This window comes from Urocitellus parryii, chromosome 2 (genome assembly GCF_045843805.1).
Source record: "Urocitellus parryii isolate mUroPar1 chromosome 2, mUroPar1.hap1, whole genome shotgun sequence".
Classification (NCBI taxonomy): Eukaryota; Metazoa; Chordata; class Mammalia; order Rodentia; family Sciuridae; genus Urocitellus; species Urocitellus parryii.
In genome coordinates, this window is record NC_135532.1 from 184,671,939 (window position 1) to 184,690,788 (window position 18,850).

Sequence of the window (18,850 nt, forward strand, 5' to 3'; positions counted from 1 at the left end):
AGTGTTTTCTTTTTCTATGTGAGCTCTTCAGTCTCCGGGGAAGGGCAATCAGTTGTGCAGTCTGGAACCAGATGTTACAGTCTGTCCTACTGATGCTTCATCCTGTCTGTCATCCTTGTCCTGTAATGAGATGAGTTACTGGCTATTAGGAGGACACCTGGAGGGAGGAGTAGAAGAAAGCAAAATCATGGGGGTAACAGGTTGAGGGGCCAGGGAATTTGTCATTAGCCATTTGCAGCAATCCCCAAATATTTTCACTCTGTTATCTAGTTTATCTTTGCAGATGTTAAGTCAAAGGCATCCTGACTTTAGGGATGTACCTGGTCTTTGAGGTCGGTAAGATTATGGAGTGAGAGGGATAGAGAAGAAACATACCACACTTTTCAATGTGGAACAGGCTATGAGTTCAAGGTTGGAGAGCAGGAAAAAGCAAATAGCACACATTTAATAGCTGACAGGCTATGAATTAAGTCCCAGGACTGCATTTGTCCTTTGTCAGGGGGAGCTCACTGTCTCAACAGGATCTCCCTAAGATGCCCAGACTGACTGTGAACTTGTAAATTTCCTGCTTCAGCTTCATGAGTAGTTGGTATTACAGGCCTGTGTCACTATGCCCAGCAAAATCTATATGTTTTGATACAAAAAGTATAATACAAACTGTGTATACATTAGAAAATTATATCATGGTATATGCATTAAATTTTTTTCTATTGTGATACTGAGGATTGAACTCAGGACCTCAGGGATGCTAGCTAGGCAAACACTCTACCACTGAGCTACATCCACAGCCCTGACTTTATTCTTTAAAAATGATGTGGGTAGCTTATTTTCCCTGGAGACAGCAAGATCTGGCCCTGCCAAGGACATCCACCTTCACTGTCCTTTTTAGTGCTTCTTTAGTACTTACTATTTACCTCCAATTCCTCAATAAAATGATTTGACTTCCCCCAAATAAGTACATTAATTAATTAATTAAAATAAAATGAGATGGGACTTATAAATCCTATAAAATATGAAGGAAAGTTAGAAAATTGAAAGCATTAAATTTATTTTAAAAATGAACTTACAAATTGTTTTAATTTATAATGCTATAAGTTCCTTTTACAGAATGTGAACTATTTAAAGTGTCTGATTTAGAATTCTTGCCTTGGGATCTCTTGACATTGACCTACACAGGGCTCTTCTTAGAGCCTGTTGGCAGGAGTTGTCATATACACTGAGGGCCGCCCAAGGGAAAACAATTTTAAAGCACAGCCTGAGGATTTGGTTTGCCTATCTTAGTTCTTTGAAAGAGAGTAAGTTTGCTTGGAATGTGACTGACACTGGGAGAACAGTAGTGGTATTCCTTCATTTTGTGAAATCCAAGCCAGAAAGAAATCATTACAGATGAAGAGCTTTTCATTCCATCTGTGGGTGGCTCATATTCCCCTACTTTGTTGTCCCAGAGATCCTTTTAGTTTTCTATCTTCCATTTATGTCCTCTCAGTGCCCCTAACCTGGTTAGGCTGATTTACTTAACTTCACCCAAAGTGACTGTGTACATGGGACACTTGACCCCTGACACCACTCACCTACTCCACACCCCCTCTGCACTGCAGGAGAGGATCTGGAAGCCTGATTTCAAGGCACTTCCAGAAAAGTGACCCAAGACTGCTTTTCAGCAGGACCCTGGAAATCACTGAACTGTTCACCTGGTCACAAAAACCCATTTGTATTTCTCTGAAGCACTCATAGGACCCAGGAATGGAGGTTTTTGTTGCAGAGGTGGCATCTGCCAATATTTTAAGGGCAGGGAAGACCCAGGAATTATTGCCACCAAGACTGATTTGATGATTGCTTTTCTGAGGTCAGGATTGTGCCTTGCAAGAAAGAAAGTTCCTGTCATTTTCTCCTTCCTTCTGGCCCCATGCTTAAGGCCACACCTGTACTTCAGAATATGCACATCAGATCACATCTTATAAGTGGTGAAGAACTGCCCAGACAGTTCTATAGTGATGCAAACCCTGATCAATTTCTGTAACTCCCTAGAGGTGACCTTCCTTCCAACACTAAGGCTGCTGGGGCCACCCTGAACGCAGGAGGCTGGCAATTCATAGTAGATGTTTATATCCTAGAAAGAGCCTTCTCTACTAGAGAGAACAAGATTCTCACTTTAACCTCATATTCTTTGACTTGTTTTATTTTAGGAAGACACATTTTGGCCTGTGATGCACTCAAACTGGGCATTCTGGATGAAGTTGTGAACTCAGACCCAGTAGAAGCAGCAGTCAAATTTGCCCAGAGAATTTTAGGTAAGAAGATGATGATGATAATTTCACAAGAGTGGAAACAAGCTAAATGTCCATTTTAACAAGACAGTCCTTAAATACCTTATGGGACACCCATGTGATAGAGGCTCTAGTGGTTGGGTTCTCTTTTGTGTAGTCTTTGCTACCCTCTGAGCAGCCTCACCCTGTCTGATTTGGAGTTCGATGACTAGAGTCCTAAGAAAATTTCCAGGACATTTACTGTTTATATTTTTAATGAATACCAGTGTTGAAATCCTGTGATGGCTTGATGCTGCTTTGTCATAGAACTTAAAAATGAATTTACTGATGTGGCATGAACCCATGATATATTATATTAGTTAGTGAAAAAAGCATCATTTGTGGTGGTTTGCCATTGTTGTTATAAAAAGAGGTGATGGATAGAATGTATTTTGGGGAGAATGGACAAATATAACTGTTGGTCCATGTGCAAAATGTATGTTAGGATTCACCAGAAATGGCATGGTTGCCTCTGGGAATGGTGCTGTCAGTCAGCCAAAGCAGTTTAAAGGAGATTTTTTTTTTTTTTTTTACAGTTTACACAATAAGTTTATCCAAGTTGACTGTAGGGTGGTGAGTGTTGGTAACGGTGCACAATCGTGTGCTCAGTGCCACACTAAGAAAGTATCCTCAAGCCACTTTCTGGTAGGTCCTTTTGTCTTTCCCTTGGCCACTGACCTGTCTCCTGTCACTGCAGTGTTACGTTTTTTAGAATTTCATGTAGATGGAATCCTGCATACAGTATGGTGTCTTCTGTGTCTGGCTCCTTTCACTTAGTGTAATGTTTATAGAGTCATAGTATTGTTGCAATATTTGGTTAGATTTGATTACTAAAATATATTTCATAAAATGAGAAAACCCCAATTTCTGTATGTGTTTATGAGTTGGTGGACATTAAGTCGATTCTTCTCTAGACCTCCACCAGTTTATAAATAGATATTATTTTGTCTGTTAGGTAAATACCTGAGAATGGGATAACTGGATTGTAAAGTAAATGTGTAGTTAACTCTCACATGCTTTTTAAACCTCATAAATGGAAAGAAAAATTCAAAAGTCGCTAATTTTTGCCAAGAAAATTAGAAAAAACAGAAAACTAATGGAATAAGACTGAATATTTAATAAGCTTTCCTTGAACTATTTGTAATAATGTTACCGCTGTTGACCGGTGACGAGTTCTTGCTCCCCGATGTTGAAGAATAACACCAAAGAAGCACGCCGAGGCAAGGTCAGAGTAGAAATTAGAAATTTATTAAAGGACAGAAGAAAAGACTTCTCCAGGAGGAAGAAGGGGACCCAAAAGGTGGAATCCAGTTAGCGGGCAATGTGTTCCCCTTTTTATAGGTTTGGTGATGGAATGTAGGTGGGAAGGGTTTGGGACAAAGGAGTAATCTGGTCATTTCCGAGTCGTCAAGTTTGCTGTTCATTAGCACTTCTTTGGGATGAGCTATCTCCAAATCTGTTGGGGGCTGTATCCTGGGCTTCATTAACACTTCTTTGGGATGGGCTGTCTTTGAATCTGTTGGGGGATGTTCATTAACATTTCTTTCAGGTGGACTTTGGCCTAGGGCCTTTTCGAACTTTATTAACACTCCATGAGTTGTCCTGTTTTCCCTGAGTCATTCCCAGCATGGCCTCCATTTTAGATTTCACTCGATATTAGACCCGATTTACCTAACTACACTGACTACCTAACTTTAAATCTGGCTTCAATAATACATCCTATTTACAGGTCAATAGGCCACTGATATACTGAGGCATAAAAGTATTTATATTTTTTTTTACTTAGTGTTTCTATTCCTGGTAATTTACTTAGAGAAATCATCACAGAATTATAAAAAGATTCAAGCATAGTAATGATTACTGAATCTTTATCATTGAAAAACAATGGAAACGGCCTGGGGTTGTGGCTCTGTGGCAGAGCGCTTGGCTTGAAAATGTGAGGCACTGGGTTTGATCCTCAGCACCACATAAAAATAAATAAACAAAGACATTGTGTCCATGTGTAACTAAAAAAAAAAAAAAAACCAAACTTTAAAACAAATGGAAACATCTAAAAAGTCTAATTTTAGGGAAATAATTACCTAAAAGATGATCCATCTCAATGAGACAATTCTATTCAGCCACTAAAACTTGTGTCTTTGAAGAAAACTGAAGAACTTGAGAAAATGTTTACATGTAGTATTAAGAAGAAAACTGCCTGATGTGAAATTTCACAGATGTCTGGGTGTTCACGTACCTATTTGTGTAAGGAACCAGTATAATGAACTATAATTGTTTTTTTTAAACCTTATTTTTATGTGGTGCTGAGGATTGAACCCAGTACCTCACATGTGGGAAGCCAAAGTGCTCTATTGCTGAGCCACACCCCAGCCCTCACTATAGTAGATTTTTATCCGAAGTTGTATTAGGATAATAGATAATGAAAATCCTTAATTTTTAAAAATATTTATCTCTCCCTATTACCCAAGTCATTAATTCACCGAAAGGAGAAAGGGGGAGCTGGGCCAGCATGCAAGGGGTGCATGAAATGGGCTTCGGACTAGACATCAGAAGAAATGTGTACCACAACAAATTTCCTTGTGGGGTTTTATGTTTTTTTCATCCATAAAAGGAAAAGTATCCACAAAATTGTTTTCAAATCATATTCTGATACCACAAAGGCTCCAATGGTTGGGTTCTCTTTTGTGTAGTCCTTGCTATCCTCTGAGCAGCCTCACCCTGTCAGATTTGGAGTTCAGTGACTAGAGTCCCAAGAAAATTTCCAGGACATTTGCTGTTTATTTTTTTAATGAGTACCAGTGTTTGAAATCCTGTGATGGCTTGGTGCTGTTTTCTCGTAGATAATAAACGCTAGAGATATAAGGTAGAGAAATCAGACTGATCAAAACAGGACTGACTCAGAATTTTATCTCTACTTGCCACTTAGGTTCTCACAAAATGCATAGTTTAGCTGTGCCTATTTATTTTGTTCCTTTCATGTTCACTGCAGATTGTGTGCTTATCCTTTCTTTTTATGTTTCCCTTTTTTGTTGTTGTTTGCTTTTAAATATAGCTCTATGAGATCATTTGGCAAAACAAAATTGATGTATTGACTTGATGGAGAGGTACCACAAAAATCTAATGCACTAGTTATTAAATATATATGCATTTATCATAAATAAATATATGAATACAAGGAGATTTATGCTTCTGTAATGCTGGTGCAATTGTCTTGATATGGAAAAACGGTTCCTTAACTTTCCTGTGTATCAGAAATTCTTGGATGGCTTCAAACACAGTTTGCAGGCTCCACTCTTTGCTTTCTGATTCAATATATAGAGGGTGGGGGCAAAGAATTTGTCTCTATCAAGTGCTTAGGTGATGTTAGTGCTGTGCTCTGGAGACCACCATTTGAGAACCATTGAGTAGAGGTCATAGGGGTAAGAATGGAGATTACATTTTCTAGGGTCTACTTTTTCCACGTGATGTGCAAGCAATGACTGCGGTCTTTTTTTTTTTTTTTTTTTTTTTTTTAAGAGAGAGAGGATTTTTTTAATATTTATTTTTTAGTTTTCGGTGGACACAACATCTTTATTTTTATGTGGTGCTGAGGATTGAACCCAGCGCCGCGCACATGCCAGGTGAGTGCACTACCACTTGAGCCACATCCCCAGCACCTGACTGCCATCTTAAAACATCAGCAAGTCAGTTATGAAAAACATGGTTAAAAAGCCACATGACTTCTGTGGTATGTGAATGATATCTTAATTGAAACAATAAGTGCAAATATTTTTAATTCACTTTTTCCACTTGAAAAATTTGAAAAGAATTTTCATTTGAAAAATTTTGATTTCGGCCTTTTTTCCCTAGTCACTACTGAAATATTGAATCAAAACAAACAAAAGTAAAGGTTAAGAAGATATATTTAGTTTCTATATCTCATGAGATAGGGAATTCCCTTCTTTATATCCTATGGTTACTATTCCACTCATCAATTTTGGAACCAGTTATAGGTGGGAAAGGAGTATAAGAGGTTACATATCTACAAATGGGTCTACTAATGTACTGCAGATTTCTCTACAAACTTAACATATCCTGGCAAATTGGCTATTTTAGCTAATTAGCTTTACACATCTTAATTTTCTTGTTATATGAAGCCCCTTAGTCTATAGCAATACAATAGACTTAGTGGAGGAATGCAGGATTCCTGGGCCAGACCTGCTTGCTTTGGCTCACCTGGAAAGGGGAGGGTCCTGTGTAAGGCCATCTGTTTGCACTTGCATGTGGCCAGCAGCTGGCTTGTCCCAGAACTGAGTGAGAATTCCCAGTCTCCATGTGTGCATTTCTGGCATGAAGCTGCAAGTGAGAGCAAAGACCAACACCCTGTGGCTCTGTGCCCCCCTTTCCAGCAGGGATGGGCCCAGGGCACATCCACCTGGGAGCCTCAAGGTGGTGCTCTCTCTGTGTCTATGTGGTAGTGGCTGCACTGGGCTGTTGGACTTTTGAAGAACTCCAATTCTGCCCAAAGAACTTGGTGTATTTGTTCATTTGGATTTGTGGCTTTTAAAAAACCTTACTGGTTTCCTGGGCCTTCTGCCTCCTTTTATCTTTTGATCTTGTAGTTTAATTTTATTTTCTATGAACATTCTATATAAACAAGTTTCAAAACAGAAGAGTGACCCTGTCTCATGTTGGAGGCTCAGCACATGTCCACATTTAGTTTCCCCTTAACGTGCTACACACTTACTGTAGGTGATCTCCCTGAAGCCTGTACAGTTGTTTCATCCTTTGCAGAGCCTCAAGGATGCACAGAGGCTACTGCTTATCACAGCTAGGAAGGAGACAGACGCTCCTGTGTGTCTGAGGAAAGGAATTCTGTGAACTGCATGCTGAGTCCGCTCTTTAGCTTAGGCAGAGAGAATCTGTTCCTGTCAGGTTAGCAAAAGGATGAAGGAGAAATAATCTTTTTTTCCCTCTCCTTCTATTTTTAATCAAAATTTGAATACACTTCATCTTCATCTTTATGATCCCAAATAGAATGAAGTCAAAATTCATGTGAATGGGCCCATGAAAGAGTTCAGTTATAAGTATACCTGAATCACTAGGCAGTGCCTCTGTGTGATTAGTTAGACTGACCTGCCCTCACTTTTTGAAATTATTTTCTGTGTCCTGTGATTCTTTCCCTGTTCCATTTTTCCTAGCTTTTATTTCTCAGCCAGCCCATTCCATCCAGGGGAACCTCATTCCCATCACCTGCACGGGACACAGGTGAGAGAGAGACATCATAATTTCTCGTGTATAGCTGTTTAACAAGTTAGTAAAAGTCAAAATTGATAGTACTCATTATGATTCAGAGAGAAAGAATAGTTCTCACCATGGTTCAAAGTTAAAGAATACACAGTGACTAAAAGAAAAACATTCCACTCAGTGCTAGTCTGAGTGACTTTAAAACTAACTGGTCTGAGTGTAGAATAAATATTTTCACAACATCTCTCTCTGTAGACATGAGGGGGAAGTTCTGCCTATGTTCTTTGCTAATAACCCAACAGTGGAAGAAAACAGCATCCTTCAACTACAGCCACAGAAGGAGAGAGACAGGAGACGAGGCAGGGAAAAGCTGGCTGACTGCGCCCTGACCAAACCTGTCCCATGGATGTGCTTCATTTGGCGCTAGGCTGTCCTGGACAGGAGCCTGGGAGAGCTCCCAGGATGACTACGCACAGCCTGAGAGGTTCTGAGGATCTCAGGATAACAGGATTATGTGGGTCAGAAATAATTGCTTCATTCCATTAAGCAGGCTTTTCTTTTCTGGTTGGTTTGCTCATTTTCTCCCTTTTATTCTTTCCAATTACTGGCCTCAGACAAACTTGCCAGACCCTGCAGCTGTCCTGATATAGTGGGCTGACACCCCTCCCTGCTCTTGGACCTCCAGGAGAGATAGCTCAAAACGACTGTTAAAAACTCTTTTAAAAATCATCCTGCTCTGGCCCCATCCTTAAGGATCTTAACTGAGTCTTGGTGGGTCCCAGGCCATCTGAATGTCTTCAACTCTTGAAAGAAATCTGATATGACTGTGCTTTGAGAGGCAGCCCCAGGCATGGTGGGAGCAGCAGCAGTGTGGCAGGACAGAGTTCCAGCTCTGGGACATCCAGACCCATCTGCCCTGTTCCATGGAGAGGGTTATGCCAGCAGTAGGTTCAGGTCACAATGCAGTGAACTGGGCCTCTTTCCTCATCCACTTGCTCTCTACACACGTGTCCTCCCCTTCCTGCTCTCCCCCCTGTCCTCTCTTGCCTCCCTTCTAGGCCACCAGTGAATGGAACCAGCAGTGGACTATAGGCCATCCATTCTTTTCTGCTGAGCTTGCCTCCCCCTCAACACTGAGGACTGGGCTAACTCACTGGACAGTTGAGCAAGTAATCTGTGGGTCTCTTGGGTACAGTTCACTTGTCTCCAAAGCAGAAGGGTCAGCAGGGCCCTCATGCTAATAACCACTGTCTTTGCTCCTCTTCTGAGTGCTGCTCTTACCATGTGACATCATTCATTGAAAAGCATTCTTCTCAACACTGTAAGTAATCAAGTATTAGGAAATAGACTTGCCTCGTAGCTTACAGCAAGGGATGAGATTACATAATGCCTATGTGCACATGATGACATCCAGACCAGGCTCCCTCCCTGGGGATATATGTTCACATATGGTGCCAGAGTCATAGGTTTTTCTCTAATGGAGGTGCCTTGTAAGTGCTTGTAGATTTTCTGTACATTTTTCATTTAATGATTTATTCTGGAGACAGTGGCACGTTGACAAAATAATTTCTCTAATACCTAGAGTTTACACATTTATTCTTTTATGTAAACATTAAGTTCATCCTGTTGAATTATTTAGTAAAATATAGAACCACAAGTGTTCTGAGTAGATGTTCCTATATAGTATATGTGGAAAATGTTTATATTTTATATTATTAAATATGTATATCCAGGAACATGGGGTTTTTCTTTACTAAGGTTTGATTTTGTGTTCTTCTATAAAATGTTACAGTTATCTTCTGAAAGATCCTGTACCTGACTCAATTCTTTCATTTCCAGGTTACTTTTACAGCTTCAATGAGTCCTAATTTGCTGTGCAGTATTCTTCAACTGTCCCTGTTAATCAATTTTAAAACTTTTTCACTTTCACAAAAAGTTTCTTTATGCTCTTTATTGCTGACTCCTGCTCCAAGACCTAGAAAACCATTGTTTGTTTTTTTTCTTATGATAAATTTTCCTTTTCTGGGCATATTATAAATGGCATCCTATGATATGTAATCTCTTGCTTCGGGCTTCTTTCAGTGATCATAATGGTAGAGGCCCTTCTTAGTTGTTGAATTTCTCCCATCACAGTTGTGATTAGATTGGTATACCCAGATAACAGAGGGTAATCTCCCCTTCTCAAAACCTTTAATCTTAATCCTACCTATAAATTCCATTTGCCAGTTAAGTTTACCTGTTCACAGGTTCTAGGGATTGGGACATAGACATTTGTGGGATGGTACTATCCTGCCCATCACTTCAATTTTTCACCCACATTGTGGATCTTCATGTCATTTTATTAATGGGGTCCCTTGTAGAATGCAAGTCCTTAATTTTTATTTCATTCAATTTATTGATTATTTTTCTTTTATGGATCATGCTTTTGGTGCTATATATAAGAAGACATCATCTAACCAACATCACATATATATCCCTATGTTTTCTTCCAGAAATTCTTATGGTTTTAGTCATTCCATTGATTTATGATTAATTTTGAGGTTTTACAGAAGTTGCTAGGTAACAATCTGAGTTTAATTAATCTTTTTTGCATATGGGTATTCAACATTTGTTCAAAAGACTCTCCTTTCCTCCACTGAATTGCTTTCCACCTGTGTTAAACATCAATTAGCCATAATTTGATTTATTGATGAACTCTCAATTCTCTTCCATTAATATATATGCCTACCCTTGCATCAATATCACACTGTATTCTTTTATATGTGTTTTTTAAAATATTATTTAGTTATCAATAGACCCTTATTTATATGCGATGCTGAGAATCAAACCCAGTGCCTCACGCATGCTAGGCAAGCTCTCTACCACTGAGCCAGAGCTCCAGCCCCTTTTATATGTGTTTTAAAGGTTTTTTTAGTCATAAGAATTGAGTTAACTTTATTTTGTATATCAGATATTATCTCAGAACTGTTGTTGTGTTAGACTCTTTGACACAATAATATTTAATCTATTATAAAATTATCTTGTCCTTGGAATAAAAATAGAATGTGACTTTCACGTGCGAATAAAGTAACTTAAAATTGTCTTGAATCCTTAAATTCTCTTAAATGACTAGTTACAACAATGACTAAGATTTTGGTATTAGTGTTCCATTAAATATATTAATAAATATTATTTACTTTGGAATTTGATTATCATTGTTATTGTATAATCTAGTCCCTTTGTTTAAGTAACATTCCCAAATCTCTGATCATGCTTATTCCTTTCAGATCAACCTTTAGAATCTCGCAGAATCTTGAACAAGACAGTGCCAAGCTTGCCCAACATGGACACCATTTTCAGGGAAGCCTTTGCAAAGATGCAGAAGCAGTACCCTGGGTGCCTGGCTCCAGAGACTTGTGTCCGTGCAGTCCAGGCCTCTGTGAAGTATCCCTATGAAGTGGGCATCAAGGAGGAAGAGGAGCTATTTATGTACCTTCGGGGATCAGGGCAGGCTAGAGCCCTGCAATATGCTTTCTTTGCTGAAAAGAATGCAAGTAAATGGTCCACTCCCTCTGGGGCCTCATGGAAAACAGCATCAGCACGACCCATCTCCTCCGTTGGTGTCCTTGGTAAGCATGTGGGGGCAGTTCATGGGCTTCTCCAAATGTGTGCATGTCAAGAGCTAACATTTACTTCAGGACACCAGGTCCCAGGTTCTATGCTGAAATCACTACTCCTGTTAGCTCCAGTAATTCTCTCCCAAGTCCTCAAACTGCCTTCATCTTATGTGTGAGGCCTAGAGATGCTAACCTTTTCCAGAGTGAGCTAAACTCTAGTGGTGTGAGGGCCTGACCTTGGCTGTCTCTCCAGACTGTGGGCACTGTTTACTCCTCTCTAACCCTTCTCTGTATGAATCTCTCGCTCCAGGATTTCCAAACAGTGATTGATATTTGTAGCACATTTCAAGCATGGCCTTTCACTCTTGCAGCTAAGTATTTGGGATCAATTTTCTTGTCTTTGTGGTCCCTGATGCATCACACCTCCTACCACAGAAACACCATCACTTTGTGATATAGTCTTCCACTGCTCCCTTGTGCTCACTAAAATGCCCTGACATCCATTTGTGTCCTTGAATCAGTCTTTTTAAATGCCACATTGCCATAGAAACTGTGGCCAATAAGTTAGTTTCTAATTCCCCATCCACTGAATCATTCATTTTCTCCTGCACTCTCTCTACAGGCTTGGGAACGATGGGCCGAGGCATTGCCATTTCTTTTGCAAGGGCCAAGATTCCTGTGGTTGCTGTAGAAGTAGACCAAAAGCAGCTTGAAGCTGCAAAGAAGATAATAACTTCCATCTTGGAAAAGGAAGCATCCAAAATGCAGCAGAATGGCCAGCCTTGGTCAGGACCAAAAATCAGGTTCAGTTCATCTATGAAGGAGTTTGCTAGTGTAGACTTAGTTGTTGAAGCAGTATTTGAGGATATGAAGCTGAAGAAACAAGTCTTTGCTGAACTGTCAGCCGTGTGCAAGCCTGAAGCATTTTTGTGCTCCAATACTTCATCCCTGGACGTGGATGAGATGGCTTCTGCCACCAATCGACCACACTTGGTCATTGGCACACACTTCTTCTCACCAGCTCATGTAATGAAGTTGTTAGAGGTTATTCCTAGCCAACACTCTTCCCCCAGCACCATTGCCACTGTTATGAACTTAGCCAAAAAGATTAAGAAGATTGGCGTAGTAGTGGGAAACTGCCGTGGCTTTGTTGGTAATCGAATGCTGGTCCCTTATTATAACCAGACGTATTTCTTGGTAGAAGAAGGTAGCAAGCCAGAGGAGGTAGATCAGGTGCTGGAGGAGTTTGGTTTTAAAATGGGACCCTTTCGAGTGTCTGACCTTGCTGGGTTGGATGTGGGTTGGAAAATTCGCCAGGAACAAGGTCTTACTGGACGCACACTGCCTCCTGGTACTCCTGTCCGAAAGCGGGGTACTAGAAGATACTGCCCAATTCCTGATATGCTCTGTGAATCAGGACGCTATGGGCAGAAGACAGGGCGGGGGTGGTATCAGTATGACAAGCCATTGGGAAAGGTTCATAAACCTGATCCCTGGCTTTCCAAATTTCTGTCACAGTATAGAGAAACCCATCATATTGAACCCCATGTCATTAGCCAGGATGAGATCCTTGAGCGCAGCTTGTATGCACTCATCAATGAAGGGTTCCGTATCTTGGGAGAAGGGATGGCTGCTGGCCCAGAGCACATTGATGTCATATACTTGAATGGGTATGGCTGGCCAAGGCACAGGGGTGGGCCCATGTTCTATGCTTCCACAATTGGGTTGCCCACAGTTCTGGAGAAGTTGCAGAAGTACTACAGGCAGAATCCTGATATTCCCCAACTGGAGCCCAGCGACTACCTAAAAAAGCTGGCTTCCCAGGGAAACCCTCCTCTGAAAGAATGGCAAAGCTTGGCAGGGCCCCCCAGCAGTAAATTGTGATTCAGGCTGTGCATTCCATGCTGGCATCGGGTAAAACTCACTGGATTTCAATAAAGTTAATTCCAAGAATCCAGAGTAAGAGTTCTCTGAAATGCAAAGCAAAAGAAGTAATTGGTTACTTAAACCTTTTTTTTTTTTTGATGTTTTTTCTTCTTGATTCTAATGAAGGAAATCTTTATGAATGTACTTTCTATGCCTCTGAATGTCTTCCTTTCAGATAAATTCCATGATTGATGCAGCTAAGTCATAAACTTCTTTTGGCTTTTTAATCTCACATATTATTAATGGAAAATCCTGTGGATCATATATGCCCCTCACCTCCTGAGCACATGGTGGACCTGGTATCCAGAGGGCATTAATCCAACATGGAATCCTGTGTTGAAGTTAGGTTTGTATCCTCGGAGGTGGAGTGGAGATGGTTTGTAGGGTAGAGTCAGCCGTGAGGATCTCTATGGGAGGGGGCATGAAACACTGCCCAAGGATAAGCAGACTAGTAGCCAGAAAGAGGCCCAACATAGTTGGAAATTGGTGAGGGCACCAAGTATTTGAGACCCAAATAGGGCACACCAGGGCAGCTTGGCAAGTCATGTTCCTGGGATCACTTCTGTCCTGTGCACAGCTGTGCGTGCTGCTTGCAAGGGGCTCAGCAATGTTTGTAGTGTATCCCCTGGGACATAGAACATCTACAACCTGGTCTTTCCTATTCAAGGAGGAGTAACAGAAAGAATAAGTTGTTAGCTTATGGAAGGATCTTAGTGATCATCTAGCCTTTAAGGATTTCTTAATTCTTCAATAGTGTAACTATGCCAGTTTCCCTGTCAAAATAAACTTTTGTGAATTCACATGTGGATATAGTTGAATCTGAAATATCTGAATTGATTGCAAAGCAAGTTATGTATAGTTTTGTTTCACTATAAATGCCCTTCTTGTGTAACTTTTTGCCTTATGTGGTTCAAAGTTCAGGGACTAGTCAATATAAAAATCCATACAAATTTTGAGAGCTGAATTACTCATAATATCCAAAACTGTAAACAGCCCAAATGTCCATTAACTGATAACCATGTGGTATGTCCTTAGAGTAGACTCTTACTCATCCATGAAAAAAGATGAAGTCCTGATATCTGGTACAGCATTATAAACTTCCAATACATTTTACTAAGTGAAGGAAGCTAATCACAAAACACCTTACATTGTATAGACATTTAAGAACATGTCCAAGGTAGGCAAATAGAAACAAAGTAGATAAGAATTTTCCTGAGTCTCGAATACTGGAATGGGGAGTGACTACTAATGGTTTTCTTGGAAATGTTCTAAAATGATTGTGGTAATATACTAAAAAGCTGTTAAGTTTTGTAATTTAAAATAGTGACTTGCCTGGTATGTAAATTCTGTCTCAATAAAGTTATTACTCAACAGACAAATCGTTGCTAATATTGTTTTCCTTCAGTATGAAGCAGATGAGCTGCTTTTGCAATAGTTTCACCTGTGAGAGAAATTTGAAAAGCCAGGAATCAAGTTATTAGAAGTCCTAATAGAGCTGGGCATGATGGTGCCAACCTGTAGCCCCTGCGAGGAAGGAGACTGAAGTGGGAATATTGCTTGAACCCAGGAATTTTAGGCCATCCTGGGCAGCTTAGCAAGACTCTAAGAAATCTTGAATTCATGGAATATGAGTTTTCCATTGGAAAAAAATTGATCAAAACTAAATATAAAAATCAAGTGTCTGTGTTTTCTTCTTATTGTTTGGCAATACTTGGAATGGAACCCACAGGTGCCATTCCTCTGAGCTACATCCTTTTCATTATTTTGAGACTGCATCTTGTTAAGTTGCTGAGACTGGTCTGGACTTTACCATTCTCAGTCTCCAGAATCACTGGGATTACAGGACTGTGGCATTGTCCCTGGCTAAATTCCTTCCCTTCAGAGTAATTTTTAAGATGTATACTACTAGGTTTTATATAACTTTCTCTTTGAAATTAAAGGCATCAAAGGGAAAGAGTCTTGAAAGTGGTAACTGTCTCCAATGTGTTTTATTTTCAGATTAATGTAGGCAAAAACCACATTAGCTTTTTCTTCTACAACCTTGAAGGAATTTTATTGTTCTTAAAACTGATTTTACTCCCACAGTATCTTCTAGTTTGAGGTTTTGGAACCACAAAGAGATTTCATGAGGCAATAACCCCTGAAATTTTATGATAATGTTTGTGTAAAAGTATATGACATATGGAGGTTCCATATGTCACATCATTCCAAAAAGGGGTGTATGAACCCATAAAGGTGAAGGACCAATACCTCATATAGAAAATGAGAACAAATGTAGGTTCATGTATTATTTTATATCAAAGGAAGCAAAACTAATTGGGGTCCCCAGTAGCAGAACTGGAAGTACTGTAATGTTAAGTTACATCTGAGAAGAACTTGGCCAAAAATTTTTGATCCAGAAAAGTATCAGAAGTATAGATTTTTGTTATCTAACATTTATGAAGTTTGCCCTACATGTATATTTGCTTATGATATTAGCTAACAGTAATCTGAACCCATTCCCTATTACCAAACCATTTTAACATATTGCACCAACTCGTCATTTCTAAATTCCTTGTTACTGTGTTCTGCAATGTACACGTAGATCAATATAACATTAAAATATGTAATTTGTAAGTCAATAATCATCCTTTTTAGAGATGTATCCTAAAAATTTAGATAATGTGTTTCCCAGCTCCTCTTTCAAGAATGGAAGGTTTTTTTCCTCCTGGCTGCTACAAGGCTGCCAGAAGACAGCTTTTGCTTATCCATCTTCTCCCAAGTCATTGGCATCCTATGACTGTTCAATAACGTGGTTAATTTATACCTGGTCCCCTTGCCCCAAAGCTGAAGGTCTGAGGTAGTCTGGAGCTCCCATTTTCATTGAGTGGGTTGAGGCCTTTGTTGGTACTGTGTTGTAAGCTTGATTTCTTATATATATATATTTGTGTGTGTGTGTGTGTGTTGGGAATTCAACCCATGCCTCCTGCATGGTAAGCAGACCTTACCACCGACTTACATCCTCAAACCTCCTTCTCTTTTAATCCCCCCTACCCTTTCCAGAGGAATTGATGCCAAGATCACTGTCTCAACTCTGCAACCTCCATCTCTGAGTTACTTTATCATAAACACAGTCTGCACACAGCTAATTGCTTTCACGCTAAGCTGGGAAGGCTGCAGCCCTAGACAAGCTCCGTGTTAGTGTAGAAAGGAACAGGGGAGCGCTGGAGCTGTGGGAACCGGGCCCCAAGCCGCCATGCACCACTAGAGACTAGGAAAGACACGCTTGGGAGTATGGGGCGCATAGGGGCATGGGCGAATCCTGCCCCCTCTGCGCGCAGGGAGGCTTGCTAGACATTCTGGGAGGCTGTGTGTTGGGGGGAAAGGGAGAAAAAGACCTCGCTCAGAAATGGCCCAGAGCCATCCACTGAGGGGGTCGGGAGGGGTATATGCGGTGTGCATAGCCTTCCGTGGAGGGCGTGTGTGTGTGTGTGTGTGTGTGTGTGTGTGTGTGTGAGTGATTCTCCAAATTCGGAGGGAAGCATTACAGGGAAGCGTGTGTGAGAGCACATTTTACATTGCAAGGTAGAATGGTTATATCTGAGAAGAACTTAGCCAAAAATTTTTGATCTGGAAAATGATCAGAGGTATAGATTTTTGTTATCTAACATTTATGAAGTTTGCCCTACGTGCATATGATACTAGCTAACAGTAATCTGAACCCATTACCTATTACCAAACCATTTTAACATATTTCACCACCTCGTCATTTCTAAATTCCTTGTTATTGTGTCCTGTAATGTACACGTATATTAATATAACCTGGTTAGACCAAGAAACCGAGGTGTGGTGGCCTTGACTGCCTTTGATCAGGGACTGTGGGAGGAACACAGGAGTGTGCGGGATGTATTTGCCCCTGGTAGGAGGCGACACCAACGCCCACATTCCAGGGCCCGGCGTGCACGCGGAGGCCGGGCTCACCGAGGGGAGAATGACAGAAGCAGCCACGGCAGATCACTCCTGTCCATATGTGGGTGCACGTGAGTATGGGACTCCAGAAGAGGAGCCAGACCCAGTCCCGTCGCAGCGCCCTTTAGCCCGAGACAGCCGCGGACGCCGCAGCTCCCTCCTGCGTCTGCAGCCAGCTGGCATTCAGTTCACCCAAATGCTGCTTCCTAGGATTTCTACCTGGGCTCCGCTCAGAGCTGCCGGACCGACGCCGAGCCGGCACTGGCGCGGAGCTGCGCCGCCCGCAGACTGGACTTCCAGCAGTGCGACGGACTCTCCATCAGTGCCACTCACAGCCATGGCAAGTGCTTCAAGCTGCACTGGTGCAGTCACCTAGGATGATGACACTGTACGTGGAACCGCGGTCCCGGGGGCGCCCGCGCGGTGCGGTTGGTGGCTCCTTGCTCTCCCTGGGCTGTTGCGCCGCAGGCTGGAGCCGCGCTGGGCTCCGGGTTGCTGGAATTGCCCTGGAACGCAACGCCTGGCGCTGCCTTGGTAACGGGAGGAATTCCCGGGAGGGGAGCTAGCTCTGGTCACTGGCAAGGCATCCTCGTCCCGGCCAGACAGGACTCCCTTTTTCTTTTTCTTGAGGACCCGAAATGTCCAGGCCACGTGTTGAGAAATGGTAGAGCGTCGGTGGAGTTGATGGCCAGCGGAGGGGAAGCTTCTTTTCGGGGTTAGATGGTGCAAGAAGCGCCTCACTTGCCTTTCCAAATGCTGATTTAAAGTGTCCCTCAATAGGTGAATGGATAAAGAAAATGTGTTATATATACTAGGTGGAATATTACCCAGCTTTAAAGAAGAGTAAAATTATGGCATTTTCCAGTAAATGGTTGGAGTTGGAGAATATCATGCTAAGCGAAATAAGCCAATCCCACAAAACCAAAGGCCAAATGTTTTCTCTAATATGCAGATGCTAATTCACAATAAGGCGCGGGGGTAGGGCACTAGGGAAGAATAGCATTACCTTAGGTTAGGTAGAGAGAAGTGATGGGAGGGAAGGGAAGGGGATATGGAGACAGGAAAGATAGTAGAATGAAACAGACATTATTACTGTAATAATATATCAATATATCATATATCAATATATAACCTTGATATATGATATATATTATTATTACTATAATAATATATCAATATATAACCTTGGTCTAACCAGGTTATATTGATATACGTGTACATTACAGAACACAATAACAAGGAATTTAGAAATGACGAGGTGGTGAAATATGTTAAAATGGTTTGGTAATAGGGAATGGTTTCAGACTGTTAGCTAATATCATAAGCAAATATACACCTAGGGCAAACTTCATAAATGTTAGATAACAAAAATCTATACTTCTGATCATTTTCCGGACCAATATGATTCTGCAACATGTACACTCAGAAAAATGACAGATTATATCCCATCTATGTATAATGTATCAAAGTGCATAAATGCATTCTACTGTCATGTATAACTAAAACAAATTTTTAAAAAAATTTTAAAAAGAATCTTGGAAATCAAAATTGTCCCATTGATCATATTCCAATTGAGAAAGCGCTGAAATGGGAAGAATTGCTTCCAGGAAGTTTAAAGGAACCATTTTGGGGGGCACACTCTTTAGATACCCAGTTGCAGCATTTAGAGCCAAGTGTATGAATGTATTTAAGAATTAGAAAATAAACTGACTTGTAGGTGTGCTTAAAGGATCTTAATTTAATGCATGAAAGCCAAAACTACATTGTCTCTGACCTTTCTCTGTATCCTGCCTTTGATTTTTAAATACGTAGCCATTTAATCAGAATTCCACAATTTGATAAGTTCAT

At 40.9% G+C, this 18,850-nt stretch overlaps 1 protein-coding gene across 1 annotated transcript in view; it reads left to right on the top strand.

Annotated features, from left to right (window-relative positions):
- The window catches only part of Ehhadh (enoyl-CoA hydratase and 3-hydroxyacyl CoA dehydrogenase), a 34,142-nt gene extending 19,718 nt beyond the window's left edge, over positions 1-14,424 (top strand). Inside the window, exons 5-7 of the mRNA XM_077795023.1 lie at positions 2,187-2,291; positions 10,799-11,140; positions 11,751-14,424. Of these exons, the coding sequence (XP_077651149.1) occupies positions 2,187-2,291; positions 10,799-11,140; positions 11,751-13,012 (1,709 nt within the window). The 3' untranslated portion in view covers positions 13,013-14,424. The remainder of the gene's footprint in view (positions 1-2,186; positions 2,292-10,798; positions 11,141-11,750) is intronic.
- Positions 14,425-18,850: the final 4,426 nt, after the last annotated feature.